Below are 16763 nucleotides of genomic sequence, written 5' to 3'. Positions count from 1 at the left end.
AGTGTTCTTATGTATTATTCAAGTATGTGAAATACAGTTGATTTACTCTCTGATATACTGTAGTTCTGCTCCAACAAACTAACTACTATATGACCCTGGTTTCATCTCCCATTGTTCAACAAGATCCAAATATTTTGTACAGAATGCAGCTCTGTTTTTAACTACAGCTAAATACAACAGGTTATTCATCCTTTTGTTTTAGTTTCATTTAGGTGGAAAGTCTGCTTAGGGCGATTAGAGAGTTGTTGCTGTTGTTGCAATACATCTTCCCATTCATCTTCCAAGCGGTGACAAATGATTGCCTTATTTTTCAGGTGGTATTGTGAAGGGAAAGAACTTGAAAATTCACCCTATATTCACATCATCCAGTCAGGAGCGCTGCATTCGCTAATTATTGTTGAAGCTTTTGAAGAAGACACTGGGCGTTACTCCTGCTTTGCATCTAACATCTATGGGACAGACTCAACTTCTGCAGAGATTTATGTAGAAGGTAATAGTAGAAGCCAGTTTGATATTAGATGATGATAGATATTAGATATTAGATATTAGATGATGATAGATATATTCTAATATATTGATATATATTAGAAGCCAGTTTGAAATAGTTCTTCTAATAGTAGAAGCCAGTTTGAGATAGATAGATAGATAGATAGATAGATAGATAGATGATTGATAGATGATTGATAGATAGATAGATAGATAGATAGATGATAGATAGATAGATGATTGATAGATGATTGATAGATAGATAGATAGATAGATAGATAGATGATAGATAGATAGATAGATAGATAGATAGATAGATAGATAGATAGATAGATAGATGATAGATAGATAGATAGATAGATAGATAGACAGATAGATAGATAAAGAGAGAGAGAGAGAGAGATGACACCTATATTGGAAGTTGAAGTTGGAGACAACCCTACCAGAGAAGTAAGTGGGATAAGAGCAGCAGAAGCACAATAGTATGGGGCGTTGTGCTAATCTATCTGGTGGAGAAATAAAGAACGCAACTTAACTTGATGAGTTGGGTGGCCTTAGAAATATGAATTATTAATCGGTCGATAAAAGCTCCATCCACTGACTTCAGGCAGGCATTGCCATATTTCAAGGGCCAAATTATGGGATAGACTTAGAGCTAGAACAGATCACTGCATACCTACTCTTATTTATAATAGGCATGAGACCGCTAATCTTAAAGGAAAATGCTAGTCGACTTTCTGACTATAAAACAAGGATGGATAAAACAAGCTCCCCTGCTCTTTCATTTCTATATTAATCCCACTGTTATTTGATTTCAACCAACTCAAAATGTCTCCCACTGCCCCTCCAATTGCCAATGGCTATATTGCAATTTGCAAATGAAGCAGCAACTACATCACAGCCACCAACAGAGCTGAAGCAGGTCCTTCAGCCCTTCAGCCCTTTCTGTGAAGGACTGTAATGAGACTAATATTATGAAAGAAAAAGGAAAAAAAACCAGAATTCAGACTTGGCTTATTAATGGGCAGAATTTGGACCAGTTAACATTTTAGTATCTGGGGATTATGTGCACATGTGCACGTGTGCACACACCCACACACACGTACAGTCAACAGTCAACGGTCAACAGATTTCTTTGCAGTGTTTCAGGCACGATTTGGAAGAAGCTAAAACTCGCTGCCATCATTTCTGTAATAACTCACTAGACTATGATGTCTTTATGGTATCATGCTTTTCATTCATGCCTGAAGCAATATAGATAAAGATATATATATATATATATATATATATATATATATATATATAGAGAGAGAGAGAGAGAGAGAGAGAGAGATTGATTTACATATGTATTTATCTATATAGCATTCATAGAAAAAAAGCATTTGCCTAATCAATCATGGAAAGGCCTCCAGTTTCAATTATATTGCCTGATTTTTTAAAACTCTTTTTTAACAACAACCTACAAGTGTATTATCTAATCCCAAGCAAGTTTTAAAATATTTCTCTTAGAAGCCTGAACATCCCGGAAATCCAGGGAAGAAGTGATGTCATGTGCATTATGATATAATCATACAAATTATATAATTCATGCATTTGTGTGATGACAACATGATGGACATGATGTCATGTGGCTTGTACCTAGCAACTATGCTAAGAAGTGAAATTCTCTATTACAGCATAACTGATGGTCGATTTTAATCCAATCGATGTTCACTGCTAGATTTTCCCAACTGTGACTGGAAAAGTAGTTAAATATGCTTTTCACTGGAATGGAGAGTGCAAAAAGAAGTCCTGTCTCAAAAAGGCACGGGGTGTTGGAGCCAGTGGTCATCCTTCATGTCCAAAAATACTATAGTAAAACCACCACCACATGGCTCTTGCATTAGCAATTACGTCCCTATAAGAAATGTGTCCCCTTTGGAAAAGATATTAGGACCCAGTCCCACAAATCAAAGTAGTTGCACAAAGCAGTTGTGATACACAGAAAACATCAGTGAGGCAATCTAAGTTGCACTCAAATAAGTAAATTAGTAAATATGGTGCTACACGGAAGTAATCTTTGCTTTCCCACAGGGGCCTCATCTTCAGAATCTGAAAGTGACAACAGCAAAGAAGAAATGGATCGGTAAGTATTGCATGAATTGGGGACATTCATGGACACTTGTATTCTAGGATCAGATCTCCCAATTCTTTACATTAAAAAAAAAACAATTGTAGGGTGATAGGGAATTGAACCAGAAGGGTGGGAGTAAACTTCTCACCCACCTCATTTTCCCAGTCTATATCATCCATTCCAAAATGCTAGTTATATGTATCTGTATGTGTTATCAATGGGCCAAAAAGCAACTGGTGGATCAATTTTATTTGGAAAATGATGCAGCAGATCCTTTGGACATCTCTGTGGTAACTTCATAGACAACTATGTAGGGCCCTGGAATTCACCGCTTAGTTTCCAAATCCAGACAAGGTTGGTTAGATGCCATCACTTGTGAGGCTACAAAACCAAAGCCCATATAGTAATAATTTCCCCTCCCCTTCCCCCCCCCCACCTTTGGAAACTGGCTTGCAAAACTAAGGATACAGTGTTGTTCAGAGCTGGGTGGCATACAAGTTTAATAGATGATGATGATGATGACGATGACAACTAATAGAGAATTATTTATACCAACTGCAAACTATAATTTCACAGGTAGTTCAATGGGTGCGATAATACATAGATTGGTATTCAATTGATATTTGTCTTCTATGGACTGTAAATACACCTTCTCCAATTACAATAGTTTGAAAGTATAGGGAATCATTACATTATTACTTTCAGGTTTATGGAGACAAGATTTTCCTCACTCTTCTGTTCAGCATTTGAAAGAGTCCTTTTCATTCCAGCCACCATAACATACAAGCCTTCAAAAGGCCTGGCCAAGTAGAAATGTCTCTTTCCCAAACTTCACTGAAGTCAATAGAAGTTGTACTGAAGCCACAGAAACTGAGGTCTCTGTTTTCTGCTAAAGCGAATGTTAACAGACTACCTAGATATTCTCAAAAGACAGGATTATAAGGGATTAAATCTCAATTAAACTACAGTTTCTCTTTCTTGTTGCTAAAGATCCAACTGTCACCACATAAACCTCAATATTCTTTATATAAAGAAAATGAGTATTATGTTTGCCAAAAATGTGACAAGTCTTGCTCTGGCAAATGAGAAAATCTGATCTCTGCAGCTGTCTGTTCAGTCACTGCTATGTGATATTTCCCCATTCCTATTCCCAGACAGTAAGAATGACTTAGCCGGCGAAGGTTCGTTCTTATTCCAATCCCCAAATGTAAGTAGGGAAAAAATGGGGAATGAGCTCCCTGTTTCAATGAATCTCTTTTTAATTCTCAGTGACTGAATATAGCCATCTCTATACTCATATGTATTCTCATTGCTGCAAATAACCACTCATACAGATTAAAATAGTGGAGAATATGGAGGAATTTCATTGGCTTGTGGGCAGTTGAAGAAATCTGGTAGTTTCTGAGCGCTCGAAGCAGCGCTCAAAACAACTGGTCTCCCTAATGAGATCCAAGAATATGTACAACAGCCAGTCGTACTTGTGACCAAAAAGCCACAGAAACAGGACCACCTTAAAGGAGAAGAAACAACAGCCTTAAAACCCTACAGAAGGACCAAAACATCATCATCCTTTCAGCAGACGAAGGCAGAAAGAGGGTCAACATGGATAGAGCACAATATGTTCAGAAAGCTCAACAGTTGTTGAACAAAAAAGAAGCATACACCGTCCTAAACTACAAAAAATGGACAAGCAAATCAATAAAGCCCTCCATGATCTAACAAGAGATGAACAATGACATATGCAGTAGCCCCTTCGAAGCATCTTCAGTAAACCCAAAGATCGAACAACTAAAGAAGACAGAACAGGAATTATTTATAACATGCAATACAAGGACTGTGAATGCCACTGTGTAGGACAAGCAGCCAGAAGAGTAGCAGAATGCTGTCATGTTCACCGTTCCAATGTTACCGTTACATCGTAACGTTTCGCACGTCATTTGGCTGATGTGTGTTTTGTCTGGGAGGGGAGGAGGATTCCATCTCGTGGGATTGTTATATGTTAGCAGCTGGATTGGAATGTGTTTGGGTTATCTCGTGTGTTCAAGGTTCCTTTCCCAGGACATCAGCAGAAACGGTTACCAGCACCTGGGGGTGGGGGGTGGAGTTTGCAACGGCAGGGCGAGGGGAGGGATTACGTTTGTGCCGAGGGTTTTTAGTTTGTATTTGGCGCACTTTTGCTCATTCTCAGCTTTCTCTGTATTTGCATACTATTCTTTAATAAATCAGATATCATTAAGTTCCTGCTTGTGAGTCTGAGTCTATTAGGGTAGGCAATCCTTACAAATGCAGGCATGAACACCAGTTGGCAGACAGGATGAGAATTCTTTCTTCCACAACACAGAGGCCACTGGGAAACTGCAACCATTTTAGATCAAGACAAACCCACGAATGTAAGAGAATTCCTGAAAGCCCAGCATTTGGAAATATCAGCCATTCATATAGACAGAAACTGTTCAAAAAGCAAACAGATGCCCAAGAGAGAAGCAAACAGCCCAGGACACAGCATCACATGCATAGCAATCAACAGGTAGATAAGGGAGGACCAACCCAATAGGCAGAAACAAACAAAGAGGAAACAATATGGCCAACCAAGCTAGGAAAGCCAATTAGGAACAGGCACAAAAACTACAACTACCCTGATCAAGACAGGTAAGACAAGCTGCCACACATAAAAGCCAGCAAACCCCACTCCCTTCTGCCAAAGCATTGACAATGCTAGCTAGGGTGACAATGAAATATTCTCAAGAAGAAAACTCAGCTCAGCAAACACCATGATCCCATCATGCAGATTGATTTACTTACAAATACACCGGTTGAACATATGTGGAGGAAAATAGCTTAAGCACACATGCAAAGTTGAAAATTGCCCAACCTCAGACTCCTGGACCCCAAACAGCTCATTTTCACTGCCTCTTTTGCAAATCATGTTTCATTCTGGCTGGGCGTACCAGATGACACTTTAATTTTGTAAACCACATGCCTGCTTTGTAGATGTTAAAAAAATGGAGGGGTTATAAATGGAAGCCTGTTTTTTAAAATAATGCCCAGCAAGAAAAGTAGTTTGGAACTGCTGCATGATGCTCTTTCATTGGCAATCTATGAGATGTATGTTTAGAAACCCCAAATATGCTCCTTATTAGTTGGAACACAGTGGATTATCCTATACCCTTTCCCTCATTGGGGAACGTCTTCCCCATTTAGAATATTCCAAAGTGATCTTGAGGTTGAAGCTACCCAGAGGAACCATCTTGATAGAGTTGCCTTCCATAACGAAAGCTCACTGATCAGTGGGCAACTTAATCAGTACTCTTATCCAAGCTCTACAGCAGTGTTTCTGAATCTTGGCAACTTTAGGATGTATGGACTTCAACTCCCAGAATTCCCCAGCCATAGCTGGCTGGGGAATTCTGGGAGTTGAAGTCCATACATCTTATATTTGCCAAGGTTCAGAAACACTGTTCTACAGTGATCTAGCATTTGTCTGAAAAAAAAATAGTTAAGTTCTTTTGGAAAAAGGAAGATACATTTGTCTAAAGTATGCATTATCTTTCGAACAAAACATCTCCAAAGATTAGGGGAATTTGTTTTTTATTGTATTTTGTTGTTGTTTTCCTTTTTATTATACTGTTGTAAATCTTAATACATTTTATTGTTTCAATACAATGGCATTTATACAATGCTGATTAAAAATTATCGACATTCTATTGTTTAGGTTAGTACATTGAGGGGACTGCCCGGAAATCCAGGGGCTGAAGGGCTAGACTGGGAAGTTGAAAAAAAAACACCCTGGGAAAAGGCAAGGGCAAACCACTGCCATGCTGCTGCTGAGAAGAAGGCCTGGATGCCATCAGCTGGAGTTGAGTCCAACTCAAGGGCATCCTTACTTTTACCTTCCTCAGGGGCAGATGGACTATCTTTCATTTCTCAACTGGAGGAAATACTTGTTTCCATTCCTGTTTCCCCCACAGAGCAAAGAATTAAGATCCTTGGTGAGGACCCAAGGGAGGGGGCACACTTTGGGGCAAAGGTGCTTTGAGAAGGCTTTAAAGTCAATTGTATGACAAAGCTTCCCAATCCATCAAGGTAGTCTTTAAATCACTCAGAGTCAATGGATAAAGGTAGGCTGAGCCTTCACAAACTCATATCGTTTTCTTTTTTGTCAATTGGCTTTTTCCAACTTTTGCCCAGGTACCAAAACCAGACTAAGACCTCATCAAATGCACCTCCTCCGGCTCCTCCTCCGGCTCCTCCTCCTCCTCCTCCTCCTCTTGCTAATTCTTCACCAACCCATCAAGAAGCCACTAAACCACAACCTTTGATGAAACATCCTGTCTCAGTTCCCGTGTATCATGTAAGAAAAATAAATATGACGCTTCCCAGAAGGGGACAAAAGCACTCCTAGCTTTGTGCAGCTGTGATGCTGTGATGCTGTCATCTGATCTGCCTCAAGGGAATATCTTCTAAATGACATCCAGTCATTTAGGACTGGACTGCAAGACTCAGAATTCCAAGCCAGCACATCCAATTGGTATGTTTGACTGAGAATTCTGGCAGTGGCAGTCACTTGCATCTGGAGAGCATCCCATTGAGGAAGCCAGTGGTAGGCTAACATACATAAAAGACACCATGTTGCAGAAGCTGCTCTATAGACGAGTTAATTTGCATTTTATCCTTAATCTTTGGTTTTCAGGTGAAGCATTAACACAATATATTTTCACTGTGGTATGGAAAAGGGGAAAACATAAACCAAAATAAGGTATCCAAACCAGAGTAAATCAGACCAGAGTTCCTCCTTAGGGGGGAGATGGGCAGTGATAAAATTTGACAAACAAACAAACAAATAAATAAATTTAAGGCAGGGGGGAGAATAAGAATATAATTTATTATAAAAATGAAAAGAAAACTGGTTATGCAATTCTGCTTATCTTTATTTGGAAGGGCTAGAGATGCAACTCCAGACCCTTTGCATTTTTATCTTACTAAAGACTAGGAACCCATAGCTGAGGTAGCTTTATATCGCCCTGAACTGTTCCAATTATGAAGTAGCATTCTATCTCTACTCCCAACTCAGTATTTGCCATATAGTCCAGCACATTTCACTGACATCCTTCTGGGAGTTTTTAATGACCAAGATTTTCCAGAGGATCTTTGGGGAATGATTGTGTATATTTTTAAATTAAAAGCTACTATAAGTACTGTTATTATTTTGTATTTTAATGTTTCTTTATTCTGTGGATGTTCTTATTTATTTTAGTATATTGTAAATAACCTGAGTTATGAACATTCAGCAGCATGCAAATTTGATAAAGAAAATACAGGTAGACCTTGCTTAGTGACTGCCTCGGGCAGTGATCATTCGAAGTTATGACGGTGAAGAAAAAGTAACTTTGTGACCAATAGCTGCATTTACGACCTTCACAGCATCTCTCTCTCAGTCACATGTTCGCCATTACAGTCAGATAGTACGTGTTGCCCTGTGCCTGACCCGTTTTTTCTCTTTTCCCCCTTCGCAGAGTGGAGAGATTACTTAAACAAGCTAACTCTTCCTAAGCTGCTTTTCTCCACAGCACAGCACATCCCTAAAAAGTGCTAAGGGAAAGTTAACAAGCTCAGGTCTATGACCTTAAATAGCCAGCTCACAGAGGCTGCTTGTAACTGACAAGACTTTAATCACTTTCACACCTTCCACTTTTGTTTGCCTCCTAAGTGGCTCAGAGTGCCAGCATGCTAGGCAAACAGCAGGCACTACAGCATTCCTTTCAATGTGTATTCCCCATTATGTGCCTGCTTACTCTCTTGTAATCACTTCTTCTCCAATGAATGTAAATAACATTAATTGTCTTCTTGCTAATTATCCCAGCACCCAGGTGACCATTCCAAAGGGCAGGGGAGTGGGGGAAAAGGGCTATAAGATTTGTTCTTTTACTTGGCTTTCTCATGAGTCAAGTTCCAGAAACCTTCCCTGCCATTTGGGCAAAACCAGCTGGTTGGGGTCATATCCTTCTGATGCTGTAAAGCAAAAGAAAGCTGAAGAAAAATCATAAGCACAGTCACGATTATGTGATTTTCCAGTTCGCAACTGCATCACTTAGCGACTGAGTTGCTGGTCCCAATTGTGGTCACTAAATGAGGACTACCTGTAAAGTAGATTTGAACCAGGATTACTTCAACCCCCTTTTCCAGTAAACTCCCTATGGGGTGCAACATGATTACTGGACACTTGGGAACACAACAAACATAGGGAAATATGAGAAGCTAGTCAAGGAGCAATTACAGCACTGGCCACAGGGTATGGACTCTAACAGTGCGATCAAAGCTCTACCTGTTAGCAGGTGGGCCTTTATTGGACCATCATGGATGCCATCTTTACTCTCTTGACAATAACCCTGCAGACACCCTTGGACAATTAAGACCCTGACCATATCACATTTATCTGTTTGACTGGTTGTCTGGAACCATGGACTCTTATGCCAGAATAAATCTAATAAGTAGCTACTACAGACAAAAACCAGTGGTGATTGTGAAGGTCATTTTGGGTATAAGCTCCCAAGTTGGGATTTTCCTTTCCTGTTTGTTTATGGATGACAAGGAGTCTTTTCATGTATTGGTGCTGCTTGGACAAATTGGTCTTGTTTGGTCTTATTGCCATATTTTAGAATTTTTGAAAATTATTTACATTTTTAAACTTCTTTTAAGAATTAATAATACTGGTACTAATATTCTAAAATTATTTTAGTGAATAGCACTCCAATTTGGGATTGTTTTTAATAATGAAATGGTGGGATAAAAAATTTATAAATGATAAATATAAAATAATTATTTTTATAAACAATAAATGGTTCACACTTCAGCTTCTCTAAAGGTTCCATGTTAAACTGTGGGGCAATATGTGGCCAAGGTCCCTTCTAACCCTTACATTCAATGATGCTGTGAAAATTCCCACAAGGTTAGATTCCATATGGGCTAGACTTCAGTCTCCTGCTTAGTGGTTTTTCCACAAAGTCTATACAGTTTTGCTTTTGAAAATATTTTTTTCATACAGTTCTCACCATTCATCATCTTCTGCGGAAGCAAAAATGTTATGTCAACATCATATGCCTAATGTTTGTTTCTTTCTAACTACTAGAATCAGAGTCCCACTAATTATTTACAAGGACTGGATGGAAGACCTATAATAGCTGCTCCTGTGTTCACCAAGGTAACTTGCTTGAATTAGTTCTTTTCATAACAGGTAACAAGTAGATGTGATGACCAAATCCTTAGGCAATTTGCCTAATCACAAAATATCTGTCAGCCTTCCCAGGTAGACCAGACAGGAAATACAACCAGATAAGCTAATTCTACTTTACGGTAAAGCTACATTAACAGAATCTTGCAAGCCTGAAAGTACGGATCTCCCGCCCTCCCCTCTACAGCCGAAGAAACTAGGGAGGGTCCCTTCTGAGCCTCTTGCCCCGCCCACTATCCAGCTGCAGGCTCTGCTGTCTCTTATCTCACAGTTCCCCAGGCAGCGTCTCTTTGCCCAGTCTCCCAAGGCCTTTCCCACATACCATTACAATATCTTTCAAAAGATCAGAAATTATATTATCAGCATTAGAGTTCTAAAGTCGCTTCTTTAGAATGAATCAGTACATTTTTAAGCACACCTATCTGAAAATATTAGATATTTCTGCTGTACAAATTAAGAAAATTCTCCAGACAGCCATCTCCAATCTTTTAATAGCAATGTCTGCTAAGATAAAATTGGTATTTATTCCAACTCATTTGGAAAGCACCAGATTAGGGAAAGATGTTCTAGCACACATTCTAGCTTAAAGCTGCTTTCTGCTATTATTCAGAGAATTTTCCACAGGCAGCTTTAACAGGTAGTAGCACACTACCAACCTTGGCTGATGTGGGAAGCTAAGCAGGGACTGCTCTGGCCAGTACTTGGATGGAACCCTGTTTGAAATCTTGGGCTGTAAATTAGAGTAGGAAATTGAATAACATGCCCCTATTTGTGCCAAAAGCAGTGGCAAGTCATTTTCGTAATCATGGCAAGAAAACTGCACAGATGTATCCATTAAGTGACCAGAGGCAAGTTCAGCTCAAAGCTGACTTCACTTTATTCACACGCAATTACCTATGTATTAATCTTAAAAATGTTTAAATAACATAATGCCTGTTTTTGTTTTAGATGCTTCAGAACATATCAGCCTCTGAGAGTCAGCTGGTAGTGTTTGAATGTCGAGTGAAAGGAGCTCCTTCTCCAAAAGTGGAGTGGTACAGAGAAGGGACTTTGATAGAAGACTCCCCGGACTTCAGAATATTACAGAAAAGTATGCTTTTCGACTTTTATGGACTGCTGTAGCAGTGCAGTGGGGAAAGGCCTGTACAACATATAGTGATTCCAGCATCGTATTGCATTCAGGATGGTCCTTAAATGCAGAAGATTCCCAGGCTCTGCTTGAGCATAACTTGCATCAGTCAGCCATGATTCCTAGATCCAGAAGACTCAACCCTGAGTAGGACTAGTTCTTGCCAGATGCTCTCCCACCAAATTCTGTGCTCCTTTCTCTGGCTTCTTCAAAGAGCACAGCATTCTTATGGGTTGGATGGCTTGGGCCCTAGGTTGGGGAGGGGCGGGCTTTGGGGCCCAGTCAGGAACGTTAGGACCCGATCCTGTTTCTCCACTGTGCTTGGGCCTGGCTTTCTGACTCTGTCCTCCTTATCCTGTTTCCCCTGAGTCAGAGATTAGCAGCAGGACCAGAAGTAACCATACCACTCCAGTAGTTCTATCTGCTGTGTTTAAAGAAGCTTAACTGATACAAACTAGCCACTATATATATTTTCATATGAGACTTTGGGAAAACATGATGTGTGTTAAAATAAATACAGCATTAAGTAATTTTTATTTTTATTTTTTTAGAACCTCGTTCCATGGCTGAGCCTGGTAGGTATATTTATCCTAACATACCTGCTTACCAAATTACTTCACTCCTACAGAATTGTTTCTGTGATTAAAAGCAAACAAGCAGATTTTTTTTAAAAATGCATTATTGTAGTTCCTGCTTCACACAAGGGAGCACACAGAGGTATCCTAGCCAATGTGTCCCATAAACACAAAGCAAAGAGATCATATTGTTGCAGGGAGGCTATATTAGAGAGGCTGTGTAATTGAAGTCCTGCCCCAGCCACACAGTCCCAGTGGCCATCTTGACTGTTTTGACTCTACCTGCAGACACTCCTGGACCTGAGTGTCTTCCATAACATCAGGCTAAATTATTTATTAGTGTATTGAATTTGGGAAGAAGACTGCTACCCATCTTTGCCACTGGAAGTAGGACACGAGGCTGCTGCTATTTCCTCTGAATTGTATTCTTGACTATAGCAGATAAGTGTTATGAACTATGAAATATTCCATTCAACTTCATCTGCAAAAAGCAAGAAGTGCCACAAATAACAGCAGAATTCTCTACATACCTGCTCTGAAAAAGTCCCACTGATTTTAATACAACTTACTTCCAGGTCATTCTAAATAAATTCTAAGTCAGGAGTATAGCATAGTGTTTCTCACCCTTGGCAACCTTAAGACGTGTGGACTTCAACTCCCAGAATTCCCCAGCCAGCCATGCTGGGGAATTAACCCACTTAGTTAAAAGAAGCCTATTTTCTGTGTGGTAGGAATAGCATTGGCACTTTCTGAAAGCTTGGAAAGACCACTAACACTGACCCTGAAGATGTTTATGGGGTGGAATTATGGCTTCCATTCTTTTCTAGAAGGTCCTTATTTCAGATCTGAGGCTACTTCTTTTTTCCAGCCTTGATGTGAATGAAACAGGCCTTATTAAATCCCTTGCTTTCTTGGAAGCCAAATGTATACCAGATGATGTTGGACTGTACTATATTTATCCAGCTTGCCAGTTGAAGCATATTGTCACACCTCAGCCGGTGCCAATTTTTCTCTCTTAACCCTCAGTGCTCCACCTTGCTCTCACTCATGAAATATGAGAGAACCACTTCAGGCATTCCAGCTCTGAAATTGGAGAAGGCCATGTCAAGCATTCCCCTCCAAGAGGGAATCCTCACTGCCACTGCTTTTTCAGTGACTTCAGGACCAAAACAGAGGATCTGAGTCAGTGCTAGATGAAAGGGCACAAGACCCACATCCAGGGGCCATGGAGTAGTGATGCCATGATTGGGGGGGGGGCGCTTTGTGTGTCCTGCAAATGGCCTCAGAGGAAGAAAAGCACATGTGTCTGTATCCTTGATGAGAGAGCTGTTCATTAGCTTGGCATGAACAACCAGCTCCTCACTAGCTGATGGCCTACCACCTGCCAGAATATTGAGGGGACTCATCCTCAGGGTATCAATTTTCCTTTCCCTCTAAAGTGCACAGGTTGCACTCTCCCCAAGCAGCTGAGCAGATTTGGTTCCTGTGGAACTCAAGACCATTTAGTGGCAGAAGGGTCTGCAGGGTGTGGTTAAAAACATCCAGATGGTGGCCATAATGGTGCAACCAAAACTCCTCCCATTTTTGTGTGCATCATCAGGGCCACCATCTGGATTTTTTTTACCATACCCCATGGACACCCCTTTTTAGTGGGGCGCTCACATAGCGGTCATCCTCTTTTACAGCTGCCTAAAACCTAAAGTGGTTCTTTTCCCTGCAAAATTCTCACCTAGTTCTCTTGAGCCAAATCTATTGAAGACAAAGGGAGGGGGTTACAATAATTCCAGCAACTGAATTCTTTTCAGTTTGGACCCAATATCTCCCAGTGGACATGAGGTAGGAGAATTTTTTATTTTGTTTCTTACAGCTTTTCTATGAACTGGAGAAAAGTTGATAACGGGGTCTTCCCTGATAATGGGCTGTTGACATGGTGGTCTCCAGAACCATCATCACTTGGGGAATTGACTCTTACAATACCTTTAGATATTTCCAGGGCTACCACTCTGGGTCACTGCTGGATGGCAGCAAGGAGACACCCAGAAATCCTTAACTTTTGCTAGTATCTAAGGGTCATCCAGATTTTTGCAACCCAGAGCTGGTAGCCTTCATATTATCATACCAAGAAAGAGAGGCTGGATTTTTTGTGTATGTCTTTAATCCTGTAGTTTTTTGGACTTCAAATCCTAGTTTATCTCCAGAATAGTTAGGGAAGTTATGCAAGGAAAAAAGAATCTGCTATTCTGCCAGCCTGTAGGTATTTCCTGAGACTGTATCCCAGTGAAGGATAGAAATCAGCAAAGAGGTCACTAAAAGTTAGGAGAAAAAAATGGTGTTGTCCTTGTCAGAGTCATCCTCTTGAGTGCCATGAAACATCCCTTTGAGTGCCATGAAACAGCAACAAGCTCTTTTTTAGTTAATTTAATTGTGTATTTATTCAGGGGAAGAGACTTGTGGTACTTTACTTATTTATTAGGCTGTTTTCTCATCTTTATTTTTCACAACTCAAGGTGGGATGCCTAATGCTCCCTCCCTTCTATTTCCCCCACAACAACAAGTGAGTTGGGCTGAGAGGGAGTGACTGCCCCAAAGTCACCCAGATGGCTTCATGACTAGGGCAGGGTTTGAACTCACTGTTCGTGGTGTCTAATTCTGCACCTTAACCGCTGCACCAAACTGCATCTTTATGTCTCAGATGTCAAATAATGTTGCCAGCTTTGGATTCTATGCATTTTAGAGAGCCAGTGCGATGTTGTGGTGAAAGTGTTGGACTAGGAGTGGGGAGACCCAAGTTCTGGTGCTCCCTCAACCATGGAAGCTCACTCGATGACTATCAACCCAACCTACCTCACAGGGTTGGTGTGTGGGGGAAAATACATGGAGGGAGCATTAGGTAGACTACCATGAGCTTCTGTACAAAAGGATAGACCTGTTGGAATGCAATTCCCAACACATTGGCTGGAAATTGTGGCGTGACCTACTGGAGATCACTAGGTCTGAGAAGATTATGCTATGACATGGTTATTTAAGCATTATTTCATACTTCATGAAAAAAGTGCTAACTTCTTTACAATGGTTTTCAGAGGAGATCTGCACTTTGGTCATTGCTGAAGTATTTTCAGAAGATTCTGGAAGTTTCACATGCACGGCAAGCAATAAATATGGGACAGTCTCCAGCACAGCTCATCTAATTGTAAAGGGTAAGGCTTTAGTTTAATCAACATAATCAGGGACATGTTCAGTTTTATTATGTTTTTATCACTGCATTATTTTATTTTGATGGTTTTAAAAGCAGCTGTACACTGCCTTGTTGTATTTTTCTCTTCATTTCTGTATGGTAGGCTCCAATCAATGTTGATGGTGGGGAAGAGGTTGAGACAGAAGCTCCTGGTTTGTGAGGTGCTTCATTTTAAATAGTTCATCATCAATTGTTCAAAATCATTTAATATTTACAAGGAATTGCTGGCTGAGGTCATCCATCAACCTGGGGTCAGCTATCAGCAATATGCTGATGATGCTCAGCTGTATATCCCAACCTTGGATGACCAAGTGTGCCAAGGTCTCATCCCATTATCTGCAAGGGGTTGGGGTCTGGATAGGGAGGAATAGGCTGAGTGGCTACAAGTTCATAGTTCTTTCTTTGCTGGGGATTTTTCATCTTTGGTTCTGATTGGGATTGCACTTTCTCACACGGAACTGGAGTGTAGTTTGGAGGTCTTCCAGGAGTCACAGCTCCTGCTCAGAAAGGAAAGAAGGCCTTTCCCAAATTTGTCCAGAGCACCAATTGCACCCTTTCTTGGACCAGGAGCCTCTTCTTACATCACTCACACTTTAGTCACCTCATAAGTGGACTATTGCAGTGTGTTCTATGAGGCTGCCCTTGAAGATCACTGGGAGCTACAGCTAGTCCAGCATGCAGAGGCATGAGCAGTGATGGGCATGTCTTGGTATGCCCACATAACTCTTCTGATATGCCAGCTATTCTCTTTACTTGTGGGTGTAAATCAAAATGCTAATCATCACCTCCAAAGTCTATTATGGCACAGACCTGGTTATCTGAGTGACCGCCTTTCTCCCCTTGTTTCTGCCCATCCTGTATGGTCTGACAAAGTTGGCTCGCTTAGGATCCCATCTCTTCAGCGATGCTATCTGATAGGGCCCAGGAAGAGGGCCTTCTCTGTCATGGCATCTGTCCCCTGGAACAACATCCCCACAGATGTTCAAACAGCCCCAATACCCTTCAAACAGGCCTCGAAGACCTGGCTTTCCCCTCAGACCCTGGGCTGGGATGCATGTCAGCCCGGACTGAGCTTTTCTGGGTTTGTTCGTGGTATATATCCATTCCTCCTATTATGATTTTTTTTTTAATGTACTCTGGCTTTGTTTTTAATTTGTGTGGTGGCCAGCATCACCACTGTTTTGGGCAGTTTCAGAAATATAAGTAAACAAACAAATAAATGAATGAATTTTCATTGCCTTGTTTTATTGTTTTGTTATATTTTAATCATTTTCCTTCTGTATTTTGAGTAAACCCTTCCTAGGCATTATAAATAATATAATACCTAGGAAGGGTTTACTCAAAATACAGAAGGAAGGAAGGAAGGAGGGAGGGAGGGAGGGAGGGAGGGAGGGAGGGAAGGTGGGTTCTAGTTTGCAGTAGAGCTTTTGTCAGCCAATGTGACCCTCTGATTATTTATTTTTGTCATGTTGGTTCATTCTGATTAGAATAGGTATTTATGATAATATTTTGTGGTTTTAACTTTGGATTGTTTTATCTGATGAATACTGTGGATACCGGAACTTTTATTGCAAATTACTGATTTTAATCCAACTAAAATTAATTGATTGCAGTGGGCCAAAATCAAGGAAATAACAAAGAAATAAATATTCAGACAAGAACATTTACTTCAGTGAAAGTTAAAAATTTAGGCCAAATGAAGTTTACAATTTAGAGTGTCTAAAAATGGAGTTTACAGACTGACCCTTAAGTTCTCACTTCACACTAAGCCATTGTTTATTAAACTATGTTTACATGTTGTGCTAAGCTACCCAACCATATTTTGCAAATCATGAAGTCTGGAGCTAAAAGAAACTAAATCAATACCAAACACATCACGCTGTGGCTTGCTGTGAATTGAGTTACTGAGTCATTAGAACGTGTTGCAAATATCAGATCATCCCCGGCATTCTGAGATACAGAAACAGAGCCTCCCTGCCTGCCCTCCCAATTTCGGA

The 16763-nt window shown here is 40.4% G+C and overlaps 1 protein-coding gene across 1 annotated transcript in view; it reads left to right on the top strand.

Annotated features, from left to right (window-relative positions):
* Window positions 1–16763, top strand: part of MYPN (myopalladin) — a 66122-nt gene that overhangs the window by 25085 nt on the left and 24274 nt on the right. Inside the window, exons 3-9 of the mRNA XM_063307551.1 lie at window positions 315–490; window positions 2560–2611; window positions 6788–6950; window positions 9726–9797; window positions 10776–10917; window positions 11508–11531; window positions 14612–14728. Coding sequence (XP_063163621.1) covers window positions 315–490; window positions 2560–2611; window positions 6788–6950; window positions 9726–9797; window positions 10776–10917; window positions 11508–11531; window positions 14612–14728 — 746 coding nt within the window. The remainder of the gene's footprint in view (window positions 1–314; window positions 491–2559; window positions 2612–6787; window positions 6951–9725; window positions 9798–10775; window positions 10918–11507; window positions 11532–14611; window positions 14729–16763) is intronic.

The sequence above is a fragment of the Candoia aspera genome, chromosome 6 (genome assembly GCF_035149785.1).
Source record: "Candoia aspera isolate rCanAsp1 chromosome 6, rCanAsp1.hap2, whole genome shotgun sequence".
Classification (NCBI taxonomy): domain Eukaryota; kingdom Metazoa; phylum Chordata; class Lepidosauria; order Squamata; family Boidae; genus Candoia; species Candoia aspera.
This window is presented reverse-complemented; position numbering and strand designations above follow the sequence as displayed.